This window comes from Humulus lupulus, chromosome 7 (genome assembly GCF_963169125.1).
Source record: "Humulus lupulus chromosome 7, drHumLupu1.1, whole genome shotgun sequence".
In the NCBI taxonomy this organism is placed as follows: domain Eukaryota; kingdom Viridiplantae; phylum Streptophyta; class Magnoliopsida; order Rosales; family Cannabaceae; genus Humulus; species Humulus lupulus.
Window position 1 is genome coordinate 206,911,661 of NC_084799.1, and position 18,766 is coordinate 206,930,426.

Below are 18,766 nucleotides of genomic sequence, written 5' to 3' on the forward strand. Positions count from 1 at the left end.
ATTAATTAAGAAATACTTATTTTGCTCATAAAATTATAAAATAATTTTTATAAGGTTTTTTTGGATTTTTAAACAATTCTGTATATTAGTTTATTTTTTGGGCTGGTTATATATATATATGTGGTAAAAGAAATTACAAATATTCATAAGTAAGGGCGAACAAATTATATATTAATGTATTTATTTATTGAATTAATTATTTATTTCTTTCTACTTGGACATTTATATGATTTCCCCATCTCTAGCCCTCTTTCTTGACTAGTCATTCTTCATCTTTGAGCCATACGCTTGGATTAATCATGACAATAAATAGTCATGGCACGCTTTTGGACAAACAAATTTATAGGTCACTGGCTTAATAATAATTGGTTACTCTGGGAAATTTTTATATATATATATATATGAGGATTTTTTTTACAGTTATTTTCGCTTTAAGCTTTACTGGTAGGGCTCTCAGTGTTTACAACTTGTGAACATTTTTTGGCGTGATTTTTTTTATGACTGTGTATATTGTAGCTATTTAGAGCATCTTGTAAATTTTCAGAAAATTTCGAATAGTTTACAGTACCAAAAATTAGATTTAGACATGTTGTTGCACGCGTGACTAATTTTTTTTTATGCGCGTGGAAAACAACATGTTTGAACCTAGTTTTCAGTACTGTAAACTATTCGGAATTTTCTGAAAATTTGCAGATGCTCTAAATAACTACAATATACACGGTCAGAAAAAAAAAAGCCGCGCCGAAAACTGTTCGCGGGTCGAAAAACACTGAAAGTCCTATTGGTAGGGCTTAAAATAAAGTCCCAGTAAAAAAATTGTCATATATATAATTACTACTAAATTAATTACATAATATGAATTACGATACACTATTTATTCTAAAGTTTCAATTATTAACCGTGTTATGTCTTATCATAAATTAATAAAATGATTTTTTTTTACAAGTAAATTAATAGAATGTTGAAAATATCTTAACCGAAATTATATATAATTTTTTAAAAATTAATAGAATGTTGAAAATATATAATTTTTTAACCGATATTATTTATATAATCAATTTATTTATAAATAATAATTGTATATGATGGATATTTTTAAAAGAAAACTAAAGGACATCAATTATTAAAGATATAATGGCTTTACAAAAAGGCCAATGAGCAGTGGCTACAACTTTCCATGCGCATGCAAATTTTCTATATATATATATTTATAAATATTGGACAATTCGACTGGTGAACAATTTTCAGTTCGATTTTTTTTATGACCGTGTATATTGTAGTTGTTTATAATATTTTGCAAATTTTCAGAAAACTCCGAATAGTTTACAGTACCAAAATCCAGGTTCAAACATGTTACTTTCCACGCACATGAAAAAAATTAGTTACTCGTGCAATAACATGTTTGAACTTAGTTTTTAGTGCTGTAAACTATTCAATTTTTTTTTTAATTTGTAGGATGCTCTAAATAACTACAATATATATAATTATAAAAAAAATTGCACTGAAAAATATTCATGGGCTGAGAACACTGAGAGATCATTCCCTATAGAAAATTCTATGAGTTAAATAGTTTCTTCACAAAGAAAAGAGTAGAGGATGAAAAGTGGCAATTAATGGCTAAACTACGAATGACAATCTGCAAAAAGACAATTTGCTCTATTATTACAAAAAGACAATTTGAGTAGTTGTAGAATACTTTAAATAGTTATAATATACACAATCATAAAAAAATCACGACGAAAAATATTCACAAATCAAAAACACTAAAATCTCACCTATCAGACTTTTAATAAATGAGAATTCTACAAGTTAAATAGTTTCTTCATACTTTTCTTTTCACGAATGACAATTTGCTCCATTATTGCAAAAAGACAATTTGCAAAAAGTGGCAATTTGCTCAATGCCATACAACTTCTATTATTGCCCTTCACTTTCTTTACTTTTCTTTTCCACTTCCAACTTTACTCTCTCTCTCTCTCTCACTTTGAATTCTGAGTATTTTATATTTTACAAGTTTTATAAAAGAGTTCCATAATATTTTTAATATTGTGCCTTATTGTGACATTTGGCACAAACTAAAAAGAAATTTGGATTTCACTTTCATCTTCTCAAGTCCCTTGTTCCATTAATTTACTTTTATTATAAATTTTATAATTAGATATTCTAGTTTTTTTTCTTTAATTATTAATTAATAATCATAAATTTAGAATTAAAGAATTAAAAAATGTGAAAAAAATAAGAAAATAGAAATAGTGTTTCTAAGAAATTTTAGAGTGTTACATCACCTTTTTTAGGCTCTTATTTATATAATTATATAGAGTTCAATTCTCCATTCTTCTTGGTATTAAGAGACTCCCAACATTCCACAAACACTACAAAAAATTATTTTTCATCGATTGTGTTTCGATACTCTTGCGATGCAACCATGGAACTTGATTTTTTTTTTTGTTGCCAAAACGATGCTTTTTCGATGAAAAATCGATGCTTTTGCGATGCAGTCATGAAAACTTAATTTTTGGTCAAAACGATGCTTTTTCGGTGCAATTTCGACGCTCTGTATAGAAATTTGACGAAAACTTTAGTGATTCATATTTTTTTATTCAAATGTCCGTTTTAGATGATTTCTTTTAAATTTGAGAGTTTGGATTGAGAGAGAAAATGAGTGTTTGAATGTTAGGGATATTTTTGGCCAAAAAATTGAAATTGTCATATATTTGGGATAATAACTTATGTTAGCATATTAAAAAATTTCACTAAGTTATTATGCATAGAACATGAAATTTCCCTATGTATATGTATTGATAAAATAATGATAAATTTATAAAAAAATAGAATTAAAAATATGTGAAAAAAATAGAAAATAGATATAATGGTTTCGAGAGATTTGATAAATTTAAAAAATAGAATAAAAAATATGTGAAAATCAAAAAATAAATATTGTTGTTCGGAGAGATTTTAGAGTGTCATGTCAATTTATTGGAGCTCTCCATTATATAAATATCTAGATTCCCAACTCAACACAACTCAATAAGAATATTCGTGAGTGTCGTCACGAGAGTAATCAACTTATACTTGTGTAAATAAATAGTATACTATAAGAATTCTAGGGTACACCCCTTTCTTGTTTTTGATATTGAAATGCTTTTTGGTATAGTTTTTTTTTTCTTTTATGATGGTGTATATTGTAGTTATTTAGAGTACTTGTAAATTTTCAAGAAATTCCGAATAATTTACAGTATAAAAAATATGGTTTAAACAGATTATCTTCCACACATATAAGAAAAAAAAGTCGTGAGTGCAACTGACTATTCAAATATTGTTTTCGACACTGTAAACTATTCGGAATTTCTTGAAAATTTATACTGATTATTTGAACATTGTTTTCGACACTATAAACTATTCGAAATTTCTTAAAAATTTATAAAATATTCTAAATAATTATAATATATATGGTCATAAAAAAAAATTCGACCAATATCAACCCAGTATCAAAAACACAAGAAGGGGTGAACCAATATCCTTATTTTTAGTGGGTGCACCCTTGAAGTACCCTATACTATATTATGTTATGAGTAATAAGAGGTTGATATGACATAAAATGTTAACTTTTCTTGCACAGCTTACATAAACGTGTTATGTCTATTATTCTTCTTCACTTTCTCTACTTTTCCTATGCACTTCCAACTTTACTCTCTCTCACTCTCTCACCTGCAATTCTGAGCTTAAAATAAAGCCCTATAACACAATTTCTCTTTTAAAAAAAATATAAATATTCATATATGAGTTAACTAGTTTCTTCATATCTTTTTTTTTCACAAAGAACTAAACTACGAATGATCCACTGAGCACAGTTGCTCCATTATTACAAAAAGACAATTTACTTTACTTTTCCACTTCCAACTTTACTTTCTCTCACATGTTCAAGTATTTTATAAAAGAGTTCCATAATATTTTTGACATTGTGCCTTATTGTTACATTAATTTTTAACATTGTGCAGAAACTCAAAAGAAATTTGGATCCCACTTTCATCTTCTCAACTACCTTGTTCCATTAATTTACTTTTATTATAAATTTTATAATTAGATATTCTAGTTTTTTTTTTCTATAGTTATTAATTAATAATATAAATTTGAATATTAAGAACTAAAAAAATGTGAAAAAAAAAGAAAATAAAAATAGTATTTGAAGAAATTTTAGAGTGTTACATCACCTCTTTGAAACTCTCATTTATATAAATTTATAGAATTCAATTCTCTATTCTTCTTGGTATTAATAGACTTCCAACATTCTACAGACACTACAAAAAAATATTTTTTATATCGATGGTGTTTCGATATTTTTGCAATGCAATCATGAAACTTGATTTTTTTTGGACAAAACGATGCTTTTTCGATGTAAAATCGCTGATGTTTCGATGCAATCATAAAAACTTGATTTTTGGTCAAAACGATGCTTTTTCGATGTAATTTCGATGCTCTGCACTGAAATTTAACGAAAATTTCGGAGGTTCATATTTTTCACTCAAATATCTGTTTCATTTGATTTTTTTTTAATTTTGGTATTTTTTCGAGAACTACAAGATTAGAATGAGAGATAGAGAGTTTGGACTGAGAGAAAAAATGAATGTTTGAATGTTAGGGGTATTTTTATCCAAATAATTGAAATTGTCATATATTTGTGATAGTAACTTATATTAGCATATTAAAAAATTTCACTAAGTTATTATGCATAGAACATTAAATTTCCCTATGTATATGTATTGATAAAATAATGATACATTTTAAAAAATAGAATTAAAAATATGTGGAAAAAAATTACAAAATAGATATAATGGTTTCGAGAGATTTAATAAATTTAAAAAATAGAATAAAAAATATGTGAAAATCAAAAAATAAATATAGTTGTTTAGAGAGATTTTAGAGTGTCATGTCAATTTATTGGGGCTCTCCATTATATAAATATCTAGATTCCCAATTCAACACAACTCATTAAGAATACCCGTGAGTGACGGACCTCGTCATGAGAGTAATCAACTTATACTTGTGTAAATAAACATTATACTATAAGAAAATTCTAGGGTGCACCCTTTTCTTGTTTTTGATACTGGAATGGTTTTTGACATAATTTTTTTCTCTGATCGTGTACATTATAGTTATTTAGACTATCCTGTAAATTTTCAGGAAATTCCAAATAATTTACAGTATAAAAAATATGGTTCAAATAAGTTATCTTTCATGCGTATAAGAAAAAACAGTCGTGAGTGCAACTGACTATTTGACTATGTATAAAATGTAAAATGGGAAGTGTCCTTTAAAAATAGAAATGAATGGTAAGCCAACAACTTTTTTTTATTTAATGCAATTCAACAATGCCTGCCAACAAAAAAAATGAAGACACAGTATATTTTGATTTTTTTTTTTTTAAATTATGGTGAAATATACAGTGTAATATTCTCTAATAAAGTAAGAGACATCAATTATTGAAGATAGTGATTTTTCTTGCACAGTTTACATAAACGTGTTATGTCTATTATTGTTCTTCACTTTCTCTACTTTTCCTATGCATTTCCAACTTTACTCTCTCTCACTCTCTCACCTGCAATTCTGAGTTCATCTTCTTCAATCACCACATTTCCACTTTCATCTTCTCATTGTATTTGAGTCTTCGAATCTTTTTTAAAAAAAATCTACTCTTTCTTCAAGCTGCATATTTTGAATTGATATTAACAAAAAAAAAAAGTGTTTTTCACTCTCTCACCTGTAATTCTGAGTTCATCTTCTTCACTCACCAGATTTCCACTTTCATTTTCTCATTGCATTTGAGTCTTCGAATTTTATTCCATTCTCTATATTGTCGCATATTTTCTTTAAAAAAAAAAACAAATTCTACTCATCCTTGAAGTTGCTATTAGCCACTTTGAATTAATATAAAAAAAAAAAAAAAAAAATCTTTCTTCAAGCTGTTATTACCTACTTTGAATTAATATTAAAAAAAATCTACTCTTTCTTTAAGCGGCATATTACCCACTTTGAATTCATATTAAAAAAAAAAATTATCTTTCTCTGTTCATTATTAAGCTTCGATTTCTAGTGGTCAGCAACATCCATAAATCAGTTCAGGTAAGTTTTGTTCAAATATTTTATATTTTAAAAGTTTTATAATGTATTTTTTAATATTTTGCATTATTGTTACCTTTTGCAGAAACTCAAAAGAAACTTTGGATCCCACTTTCATCTTCTCAAGTGTTGTTCTTAATTTTCACTCTCTTTTTCGTTCGTTTATTTTCTACATTATGATAAAAAATATATAAAAAGAAAAGCTTCTCCAGTTTTTTCTGTTCATTCACAAAATTCCTCCTTTAAGTGTGTAATTTCTGGACTACTTCACAAACATTTCTGAAGAAAAAAGATACAGTTGGCCTAGCTATTGATCTCTCTACTTACAATATCCATAATAAGAGACGATCAGGTAAGTGCATTGCTGCCTATCCTTAAAATATTTGTATTATTGTTCTGGTTTTCAATTTGTTAAATTTTATATCATTATATAACTTGCTCTTGTATTAAAATTTAACTCCCCTAGTAAACCAGGAGAGAATCAAGCATGGATTGTGCTATTTCAATTGGAACTTCAATTGTTGCAAAGATTGCTGAGTATACAGTGGCACCAGTCGGTCGACAGTTGGGTTATCTATTTTGCTACGCAGGGAATGTAGACAACCTCAAAACTCGAATGCAAGAGTTGAAGAATGCCAGAGATAGATTACAACATCGTGTTGAGGAAGCCAAAAACAATTGTCTAGAAATTGAAGCTGATGTTCAAAGCTGGCTGAGCAGTGTTGATCGGATCTCTGAAGAGGCTGAGACATTTCTTAACCATGAAGGTCATGCAAAGGCTGTGTGCTCTTGTGGATCCCTCCCGCATTTGGTGACGCGGCACCAACTGAGTAGGAAAGCAAAGAAGATGTCATCCGATGTATGCGCAGCCTCCGAAAAAAGCAAATTTGATACGATTTCTTATCGTGCTCCACTGGAAAGCTCCTTTGCAATAACCAAAGGCTACGAGACTTTTGATTCGAGGAGGGAAATTCTGGAGAGCATAATGGCAGCTGTGAGAGATGCTAATAGGAGCAGGATAGGCTTGTATGGCATGGGTGGAATTGGCAAAACTATGCTTGCCAAAGAAATTGCTAAACGGGCTGAGAAAGCGCAGTTATTTAGCAAGGTGCTTATGACAACTATTTCACAAACACCTAATATGAAGGAGATTCAACAAGATATTGCTGAAAAGCTTGAGCTAAGTTTTGGGCAAACACAAAGTATGGACGTACGGGCTGATCTACTTCGAAAGAGATTGAAGCAGGAAAACAAGATTCTATTAATTCTCGACGACATTTGGAAGAAACTCGATCTAGAAGCTATTGGAATCCATGATGAGTGCAAGATGCTACTAACCTCTAGATATCGAGATGTTTTACACAACTTCATGGGTATTGCTGAGAGTGATATTTTCTTTATTAAAGCTATAGACTCAAGGGAGGCTATGAGTTTGTTTAAGAAAATCATTGGAGAAATAGTTGAAACTCGAGATTTCAATTCTTTGGCTCGAACGATCGTCGACGAATGTGCAGGCTTACCAATTGCAATTGCAACAATGGCATATGCTTTAAAAAACAAATTATTGTCTGTATGGGAGGATGCATTGCAACGACTACGTAGCGCAAACATTAGAGACATTGAGGGAATGGATATGAAGGTGTACTCATGTATTAGAATGAGTTACGATTTTCTTGGAAGTCACGAGGAGGTCAAATCATTATTATTGCTTTGTGCTTTACATAAAGAAGATCAAGAAATAGATGTCGAGGACCTGATGAGATATAGTGTGGGTTGGCGCTTGCTTCAAGGCATCAAAACAATGAAAGAAGCAAGAAATAGGGTGAATTCATTGGTTGATAAATTAAAATCTCACTGTCTCTTGTTGGATGGAAGAAGTAAAAATTATGTGAAGATGCATGATGTTATTCGTGATGTCTGCCTATTAATAGCATCAGAAGATAAGCATAGGATGAGTAACATAAAAAGTGTCGATGAATTTGCTAGTCAGGAAAGATATAAAGCGTCTAGAGCCATTTCCTTACTTGACTATGATGATTTTGGTAAGCTTCCTGAAAAATTGGAATGTCCAAGGGCAAAATTACTTCTTCTGTCTAGCTTGTCTGGCTGGTTTCTAAATTCAATTCCAAATGACTTTTTTGAACAAACTAGGGAGCTTGAAGCTTTGGGTATGAATGGTGCACGTATAAAATCATTACCGTCATCCTTTCATTCCCTTCAAAATCTCCAAACATTATGTTTAAGTATGTCCAATCTACAAGACATTTCTATCATTGGGGACTTGAAGAATTTAAAAGTTCTTGATCTATCTCGATCTTCCATAAAACGGTTGCCAATAAAAATCGGAGAATTATGCCATTTGCAACTGTTGGATTTACAAAATTGTAAAGATTTGAAAGTCATTGAGCCGAATGTCATTTCAAATTTGAGACAATTGGAGGAGCTCTATATCCCACAAACATTTGAAGGATGGGAGACTGAAGAAGGTGGTATGAAAGAAAGAAGAAATGCAAGTCTTATTGAGATAAAGAATTTGCAACGGCTAACAGTTTTATATTTAAGCGTAGAAAGTGAAAAAGTTTTACCAGAGGGGTTGTTTAGTGAAAAATTGGAGAGATATCAAATATCTATTGGAAAATTTCACAAGTTTGATTATTATGCACGTGGATCTTCAAGGTGTTTACACTTAAATCTTTGTCAAAGGAAAGAATTAAATGCCCTTGGGCTTGTATGGTTGATGAAAATGTCTGAATATTTATCGTTAGAGAGATTAATGGATGTCAACAGTTTTGTTCGTGATCTCGATAGAGAGAATTTTCCTCGATTGAAGCATCTTATGTTTCGTAATAATGATGGAGTTCAATACGTCATTGATTCTACGGACATGATTCACTCTCATCATGCCTTTCCATGTTTGGAGTCGCTAACCCTTGAAAATTTAACATGCTTGGAAAGGATATGCCATGGTAAACTCCCAGTAGGCTCATTCAAGGAATTGAGGAAGGTGGAAGTATGGAATTGTGATAGATTGAAGAATCTATTCCCTCTGTCTATCATCAAACTACTTCATCATATTACCGTTCATCATTGCAAGATGATGGAAGAGATAGTGACAAGTGGGAGAGAAGATAATGAAGCTGCTGATAAGATTGAGTCCTTGCAATTGCGCTCTTTGTCCCTATATTCTTTACCAAACTTTGTCCAATTCTATTGCTCCAAGTGGAAGGAAACTTGTGCGTCTTCAATGATAGATTATTCCAAGCCTTTATTCACTGAAACGGTACAACTCTTTTTATTATATAAGTAAACCTTAGTTATATGAGCATATAATCTATAGATAAATAATATATCCAGGATAGTTTTTTAATGTCAATCTACATAAATTATATATTTTTAAAGTGAATACACTTATAAAGTTTGGATTCACAATCTCTAATAGTATTAATGGGTTAATAAGTGCAATGTCTTTTCCTTTTATTATATATTTCTTAAATGCCAATTTAATATGGAAAGCTTTTTTTTTTTTTTAATGAAATGTTTAGAAATAAAACCATATTCCTTGCAATTATATAACATATTCAATGTATTGAATTATAATAATTAATTAGTTTCCTTTATTTAAGTAATATAAAAGTGACGACTTGTATGTACAAATATATACCATACACAAGAATCTTTCTATTTTCTTTGTAGATATTTTGATTTCAAGTAACTTAAATTAATTTTATTACATATGCAGGTTTTATTTCCTAACTTGCAGGAATTGACTCTATGGAAAATTAGTACAGAATATATATGGCCAGATCAACTTTCATTCGGTTCTTTCATGCAAAACTTATCAATCTTAAAAGTCGAAAGCAGTAATAGTTTAAAGTATCTATTCTCTTTTTCTCTTGCTCAAAAGCTTTTAAACTTAAAGAAATTGGAAGTTAGATATTGTATGGCAATGGAAGACATAGGAGTGCCCAATAAGAAACTTGGAGAAGAAGACACTCAGTTGGAAAATATTTTGTTCCCTAAATTGGACTCTATTGAGCTTCATGAGCTTTCAGCTCTCCAAAGATTCTTTGCAAAAGATTCATGCATGGAATTTCCACTCCTATCAAAGCTAATAATAAATGATTGTCAAGAACTCAAGATATTTGTTAGCTGTCCAACTATTCCAATATCAGAAGTATCAGTTGACCATAGAGAAGTAAACCAATTGGTATCAACACAACCTTTCTTCAATGAAAAGGTAATTCTTTAATTTTCATTTATTGCTCAAATAACGTTTTCTTTATGTATTCATTTCCTCTTTAACCCATGGAAAAAGTTAACTGAAACTAAAAAAAAAACATGGGTGAATACTTTACTTGAGTAGTGAATACTTCTCTAGTTACGAAAAAAATACATAATTTGGTTGTTATAGCCAATTATTTATTTCAATTTTTTAATATATATTTTGAAATACTTTCGTCTCACTTAATTTATGCAATTATATTTGTCTCCACAGGTTTCACTTCCTAACTTAAAGGAACTGGAGATTTTAAAATTAAATGTAGTAACATTATGGCCAGACCAACTTCCATCAAATTTTGACCTACAAAACTTAACAAGCTTAACAGTACAAAGCTGCAACAAAATAAAGTATTTATTTTGTTTCCCTATGGTTGAAAGGCTTGTAAACCTGAAGAAGCTGAATGTAGATGATTGTTTGGTTGTGGAAGAAATTCTAATAAGTAGGAAACTAGGAGAAAAAAGAATGCTGCAAGAGAATATTTTGTTCTCCAAACTAGAATCTCTTAACCTCTCCAAACTTCCAGTTTTCAAAACATTTTGCTCAGAAGATTTTTGCATTAAAGAAATGTCAGTTGATGACGATGAAGTGAAGGTCAAAGCAAAACATCTCTTCAATGGAAATGTAAGTAATTTAGATTTTTTTTCTCTTTTCAATTTTTTTTCATCATTATATATAGATATTCAAAGCTTACCATTTTCCAACTTGAGACCATTTTTTTAGGAGTTCAATGTTTAATAATGAAAAGGAGCAATACTTTACCCATGCATATGCACAAAATGAAGGCAGTCCAGTAATATATGTCTTCTAACAATATATATCGACAACTGCATATGATAAAACACTTATCTCGTATATTAAGTAACAAATATATATATATGAAAAAAATATTGACAATTTTAAGAAAACAACTACAATTTTTTTATATGCAAATAAATTATAACGCAAAAAAAGTGATTAAAACGCTATCCAATTAAAAAAAAAACAAACAAAAAAAACAATATATACTAAAGTTTAATACATTGACTATAAAAAAATGTTTTATTGTATTATCTTAGCAAAATTGAAATAATATTTTAAGAGAAATGCTAAATGTATTTTATTTTACATTTTCTTTTGCCCTCACAATATTCTTAAGCATTAAAAAAAATGTAAAAGAGAATGCAATAGAGAATTTTCTCTTCATTGTAATCACAAAAATAAATAATAAAAAAATGTATAAAAATATTATTACCATTTTTTTTTTATAGTTTACCACATCCATCAAATCTTCAAAGTTCAAAATCATATTCACAATTAATATTAAGAGTTATTAAATATTTCATTTCATTTGAGGAGTTGGGGTAAATCTTACATTATGTTTACACAAAGTAATGCTCAAGCTGTGATGAGGTCATCAGAATTTATCATATGATCTGTTTTGAAATTATTATTATTATTATTATTATATAAAATAGTCTATATGAATACAATTAAAAAGATAAAATCTTAATAGATTCTCTTGACTCTAATGTTTGTTTTGAATTTTTAGAGTGCATGCGTACAGAAGGAAAATATACATGTCTTATTATTCTACTTGTTTATTTTCAGATTGCATTCCCCAATATAACTTCTTACATCTACAACTTAAAAGAGTTAAGTGTTACAGGATGTAACAATTTAAAGTATCTCTTATCATCTGCTATGACTCGATGTCTTGTACAACTTAAGAAATTAAGAGTATCTCAATGTAAGATGATAGAAGAGGTAATAGTCACTGAGGAATCAGCAGGAAGCAAAGGAATAATATTAGAAAATCTTTTACTCCCCAAATTAGAATCTCTTGAGCTTTGGCACCTTCCAAATGTTATACAGTTTTGCGAAGGAGATTGCATTGAATGTCCATCATTGTCTACACTGGATATATCCGATTGTCCCAAACTGAAGGTATTTGTCAGCAATTCCATTGCTACAAAGACATGTACTATTAATGACAAAAAGCATGAAGAAATGGAGTTGGTGGTGGCTAGACAAAGTCTGTTCAAAGATAATAAGGTATTCATTTTCTACTAATTATCTGCTTATTAATATTATGATGCTTACATGGTTATAGAAAGTAGGTACGGTAATTTTAATTTCATAACACAACTTCTCCATTCTATACTATTTAATGATAGAAACTACACTACAGTATTATAATGGGTTGGCTAGCTATGTCAGTGGCATAATTCTTTTTAGTACATTATTATTTATTTTTCTAGTATCTTATCGTATAACCAGTGTCAAAGTAAGTATAATATATAAAGGAACTAAAAATATTTTTAATAAAATTTATGCTAATTTATATATCAAATATTTAAATGTATAAAATTTTCTTTTATTCGAATAACGTGCAATGCACGTTTGCTTAGTTTTATTTATAGTATTTATTAATTAAATTTGTATCATTGTCATATAAATTTCAAATAAATAAACAATATTATGTATTAAAGAATGATATAAACATACTAAATGAAAAATTAAACCAAAATACTATTTATAATTTTTTTAAATATAAATATATATATAATATGATAACTTTTTTAAACATAAATGATAATTTTTTAATAAAAATTAAAATTATTTATTATATATATTATTATAATGATATTTTATAATATTGAAATTTTCATTGATATAAGTATTAAACATCTAATTTTATATTAAATATTATTATAATAATAATATTTTATAATATTTGAATTCATATTATTATAATGAAATTTTATAATATTTAAATTTATATTGATATAAATATTAAATATCTAGTTTTGCATTAAATATTATTATAATAATAATATTTTATAATATTTGAATTCATATTAATATAATTAGTAAAAAATTAGAATCATATGTTATTATCATTATAATAATATTTTATAGCATTTACATTTATAATACTATAATTATTAAATATGTAGTCTTGTATATAATGATATTTTATAATCCCTGAATTTAAATTTATATTAATATAATTTTTATATATGTAGTGTTATATTAATTATTATTATAATAATGATATTTTATAATATTTGAATTTATATTAATATAATTGATAAATATCTATTTTTAAGTTAACTTTAATAGTATATTTTGTTAAATATTTAAAATATTCAGTTAAAATTAACAAAGCATACCGTTAAAAAGACAAAATTTTGGTATCTACATACTTTTTATATATAAGAGATATTAATTATTTAAAAATAAAATACATAATAAAAAAAAAGTTATGGGGCTATAACTACCCAAATCCTTCTAGCTCCGTCATTGCCTGTATATGATTAATTTTTTAAGATGATTTAATTTACACAAAAAATCTTTATTGCGACTATTTAAACCGCACAACAAAAAGAAAAGGTTTTCTATAAAAAAAATTATATTGTGAAGTTATATTTTAAAACAAATATTAGTCCTTGTTATTTGTTATTTTTCTTAAAGATGACACAATTTAAATTTGCATATTCAAAATACTAAGATAACAAGTTAAGATCTTGTTGGCGATTGCAAGGATATATCCTGAATTGAATTATTGTACTTTATAACTGTTTTCCCAAATTAATTAATTTGTTTAATACATTATTTATGGTGCAAAATGACCCTTGATGTTGTGTGAAAGTAAGTAAATGTCCATGTTTTTAATTTTGTAGTAAAATAGCCTAATCATCTATTTAATATCACATATTACAAAATACACCATTTAACAAATTACTATTTTATTCTAAATATTTTAATATTATTGTATATGTATATTAGTTTTGTTTAATTAGTTTTTATTTTAAAGTTATTTTGATTTTTTTTCGTTTTTTATGGATTGTTGAATGATATACTATACCACAAAATATATATACTGAGTTGAAAAATAATATACCATCAAAACTTACAAAATTATTACTCAAAAATGTATATACTATGCTAACAAAGTTATATACTACCATTAAAATATATATACCATGATACAAAATTATATACTACCACTATGTATAATAAAATAGAAATTAAATATCACAAAAAAAAAATTATATATCATACTACAAAAAATATATACACTAATTGAAAAATAATATACCAACAACCTATAAAAAAACTTAAAAAATCAATATAACTTTAAAATAAAAACTAATTAAACAAAACTAATATACATATACCACTATATTAAAGTCATACAATCCTAAATAAATAAATAAATTATAAAAAAAAGGGCAATTTAGATAATCAACAGTGTAAAAGGGTCATTTATCTACAATTTAAAAAATGAGGACATTAACTTCTTGATGACTTTATTTTGGGTCATTTCCTATAATTTCTCTTTGTTCGTTTTGTAGGTCATTTCCCCTAACCTAAAATATTTGAGGACTGATTGGAGTGAAGCAATAGAGGAGATATTTGACATGAGTCAATCTTCAATGATGTCCATCTTTGGCAACCTTTCCCAACTTGTCTTGAACTGTTCATCCCGTGAGAAACCAATTGCTCTATCAAATTTCAACTTCCTTCAGAAATATCATAACATTGATACACTTAGGTTGTATGGTTTTTTTGTGGATGGGCATCAATATCACCAACAACAACAACTTGGAAATGGTGAGACTTATGAACTGGTCAACACAAGTTTAAAGACACTGAGTATTTACAATGCCCATACGATGAATCATCTGTTTGGAGACCCAGAATATGCTCAACCATCAAGTTCTGTTGTCTTTCAAAACTTAGAATCTCTGGTTGTTCGAAAATGTAGCAGATTACAGAGCTTTGCGCCATCATTTATGTCTTTCCACAAATTGAAAACTCTTGAATTATCAGAATGCCATGGGCTGACGTATCTGTTCGCCTCCTCAACCGCAGCGAGTCTGGTACATCTCAAAGAAATGAGCATAATTGATTGCAAACGAATGAGGGAGATTATTAATAGAGATTATTATAAGGAAGGTCAAATAGTAGAAAGTGAACACCATGAGTTTGTTTTCCAGAAATTGGAGAAATTAGAGCTTCATGATTTACCCAGTCTTGAAAGCTTCTACTCAGGAAATAAAGTTGTGAGTTTTCCAAATTTGGAAGAAATATCTCTGAAAGGATGCCCTGAGATGAGGAGATTTTCCCATGGAAATATATGTACCTCTGCACTATTGGACACAATTGAAGCTGAAGGTGTAGAAATTTGGGAGGGAGATTTTAATACAACCCTCACAAAAATTTGGGAAGAAAATTCCGATTTCGGATTGCATTTACAACATTTATTCGCTCAAGAAATGGTAACCTAATTTATTCATTATATATCTATGTTTTCACTTTTTATTACTGTTCTGGATAAAAAAAAAAAGTTGTTAAATTCGTCCATTTTGAGTTGAAACTAGTTTGTTCTCAACGATTGGCACAAAATTTTATTACATAGAAACTTTGAGCTTTATCAAATTCAACTTGTGAAAGATAGTAGTTCGTATAATGTCTTTGTATGTGTGATTCAGTTAATGATCTTAATCTGTTTATGATGATCAGGATAGTGAAGAGGATGCTTAATGATTATCTTTTGTGCCTGTGGAACCTACCAAGAATAAAGCTTTCTTTGAAGCACATGGTGAGATTATCTTTTTTTCTACTCTGAATACAAATGGGTTATTAGAATATGCAAATGATTACAATTTATGTTATTTATTGCTGTTAATGTAGATGGTGCTCATGGCAGGTCTCACTAATATAATCCTATGATTTATTGCATGGAAGATTATACTAAAAGTGTCCTTTGTTTTATTCTTAAGTAAGTTTCTAAGATATTCATAGTTTGCTCTAAGATATAAGTGATCTGTTATTTGGGTTTATGAGTAATCTTATTCCAACAGCAGAGCAAGCATATCAATCCATGGTTTGGATTGAAGCTTCTTAGTGGTAGTCCTTGAAGTTTGAACATTTTGATTTGGGTCGTTTGAGGTTGATTTGCTTTTCATATATATGATAAGTGCATATATTGCTTTTGGAGCTGAAGATCATATAATGATTAAAGTAAATTTATTTAAGTTTATTACAAAAGATACTTTCAAAATATAATGTGTTTTGAATTCAGAAATGATAGTCTCATGGTTTCTGATCAATTACTTTTCTTAATACAATGGGGCAGAATCATTGCTCTGATTTGGTGAGGGAATAATTGAAATGGGAAATATTCTGTTTATGGTAGTGGCCAATGATAGTGAAAGTTTTGATGTACAATGACACAGTCAAGTAGGTTCATTTCTTCTATGCCTCAATGGTTGGTGTTGCAATAGTTTGAGGTAAGATGACATGTTTGACTTGTGTGAACAATATGAGATGTGTGGGCCTTACATTTTCGCTGAAGAGCAACTGCAATGCTACTTTTCCGTCCACTTTTTATTTTTCTGTGGAGAATAGGGATACTGTCAATATTACATGGTCTTAATTTACAATGACAACTTAGATATCTCGACCTTTTGAGCTGAAAACTTATTGTAATAATTGCCCTCTCTCTCTCTTTTGTCATTTGCTTCACCAGGACATTTAAAGTTTTGGAAGAAAAAGTCTGTTGGTGTTGAATTTGCGAAGCATTTCCGATCCCACCTTGGTCCGATTGAAGGCTTATCTGTGAGTTCTTCATCCTTTAAAGACTGAAGTTCTTCATCCTTTCTGCAATATTTTTCTGATGTGGAGTCACACCTAAACATTTTTTGTCAATTTGGGTCCTGAGTACATTCCAGATTAAGATGCAAGTACCATATTCCGTCGATGGGTGGACAGCACTAACCATCACATTCTGTTTAGTACTTTTGAAACATACCAACATGACTCACATGTTTGTGGCTTTTATGTGAAATTCTTGATAGTTTGACATCTGCATACCATTTGGTTTGTGGGGTTTTATTATATAACATTATCAATGTTGTTATTGAGGAGCAAATAGATTAGTTGTATTTGTTATCTGAGTTTTTGATCTGTTCTAGTAATAGGCAAAATATTGTTATTGGTGCAGTCCTCAACCATGACTTGGTTCAGCCATGCAGGTCAGTTCCGATGGTTTGCTTTGCTGTACAATTTCAAATGATCATGCTGTCAAGATATACGACGTAGTAAACTACGATATGATGGTGATGATTCGCCTGTCCTTTGTTCCTGGTGCTGTTGAGTTGGTCTACAAACAAGGAGATGCAAAAGCAAGGGTTGCTGTTAGTGACCGAAACTCAAGATATGTACACATATTTGATGCACGAGCTGGTTCAAATGAAGCTACCATTTCCAAAGAGGTACAATAGTGACTTAGAGATGAGCATAACTTTTTAAACCTTCATAACATTTCAAATATCTTTTATATAATATTTTACACGGCTGCTGTTTCTTTACATCTTTTCACTTAAACTATCTTGTGTTGTTCAATGTATATTTGAGAATGCAAAATCTTATTTGTTTTACTCTATAAAATGATTGTTTCTTATATTGAATGGATTTTTATTCTGATATCTTGAGCAGGTGCATGTAAGAGTATGAAAAACTTCTAATTCCATCTCAGTTCAAACTGTCTTTGTAGACCTTCTTGATTCCCCTCAGCAAGTCTAACTTGGTAATTCTTCTATTTTTCTTCCCATTTTAAATAGAAAATCATAGAAGATATGATATGTGAGTACTAAATTATTGTGATTGAAGGAAATATTTGAAATCCATCCATTTGGTAGGATTTTTAGATTACCCTTCATGAAGTAAACTGATTCCCACTAAATTAATATTCCTAATATTAAGTTTGACAAAAAAAGATAAATCTCATATCAAACATAGGAATATTGAAGATTAGCTTGCCCAAGCAAAGATTAGCCCACACTAAACATTCCTTTATATATTTGTCTCTTATAAATAGCTAATAATAAGTTTCAATAATTTTGTTTCAGCAGCTTGTTGAAGATTTGGAAACTCTCAGTGCTTAAAAGGAACTTTGCAATTTGGCAACCTGTCCATACTTTGTTTGTTAGTAGTCACATATATAGAAGTCACTAATGGAAGACTCAAAGAAGTAACATTACTGTTGATGATTTGTTGATACAATGTAGATCAATCTAGGCTTTGTGAAACTGGTTTGGCAGTGATTATTTTTAGAGGTTTCTCATACAATAATTGTCTGGCCTTTTCTTTTATTCAAGTTGTGGGGTTTTGTTTCATTGTCCTTGAAATGTGATATGCTGGTTACCTCAGTAGTTATTGATTTTGATTATGCTTTTACTCTGGTTGATCTTCTAATATTTCTTAAAATTGAAGGCAATACTACTAAAAACTAACAGAAAATATCAAGATAGATAAGGCCTAGAATCTTTAGATAATATGGGAAACACAATTGAAGGCAAACTGTCTCATTTCTGCTAC

The 18,766-nt window shown here is 28.9% G+C and overlaps 1 protein-coding gene across 10 annotated transcripts; it reads left to right on the top strand.

Annotated features, from left to right (window-relative positions):
- The first annotated feature begins 5,548 nt into the window (after nt 1–5,548).
- Nucleotides 5,549–18,564, top strand: LOC133789287 (disease resistance protein At4g27190-like). 10 transcript variants are annotated; one of them, XM_062227078.1, is made up of 13 exons: nt 5,549–6,120; nt 6,203–6,469; nt 6,584–9,397; nt 9,857–10,354; nt 10,613–11,020; nt 11,987–12,430; nt 14,737–15,663; nt 15,908–15,986; nt 16,079–16,166; nt 16,917–17,005; nt 17,414–17,661; nt 17,885–17,975; nt 18,301–18,564. In XM_062227078.1, the coding sequence occupies exons 3-8, from the start codon at nt 6,605–6,607 to the stop codon at nt 15,926–15,928; spliced, it is 5,091 nt and encodes a 1,696-aa protein (XP_062083062.1). In that variant the 5' UTR covers nt 5,549–6,120; nt 6,203–6,469; nt 6,584–6,604; the 3' UTR covers nt 15,929–15,986; nt 16,079–16,166; nt 16,917–17,005; nt 17,414–17,661; nt 17,885–17,975; nt 18,301–18,564. The 10 variants fall into 10 exon arrangements, with proteins under 10 accessions (XP_062083062.1, XP_062083064.1, XP_062083061.1 ...); XM_062227080.1 differs by having other exon boundaries at nt 16,095–16,166; nt 17,391–17,661; XM_062227077.1 differs by having other exon boundaries at nt 16,095–16,166.
- The last annotated feature ends 202 nt before the right edge of the window (nt 18,565–18,766 follow it).

Excerpts from the sequence above, each read along its gene's own strand:
- LOC133789287 (XM_062227078.1), top strand. The coding sequence starts at position 6,605 with ATGGATTGTGCTATTTCAATTGGAACTTCAATTGTTGCAAAGATTGCT. Across the intron at positions 9,398-9,856 it reads AGCCTTTATTCACTGAAACG|GTTTTATTTCCTAACTTGCA; the intron begins GTACAACTCTTT and ends TTACATATGCAG. Across the intron at positions 11,021-11,986 it reads AACATCTCTTCAATGGAAAT|ATTGCATTCCCCAATATAAC; the intron begins GTAAGTAATTTA and ends GTTTATTTTCAG.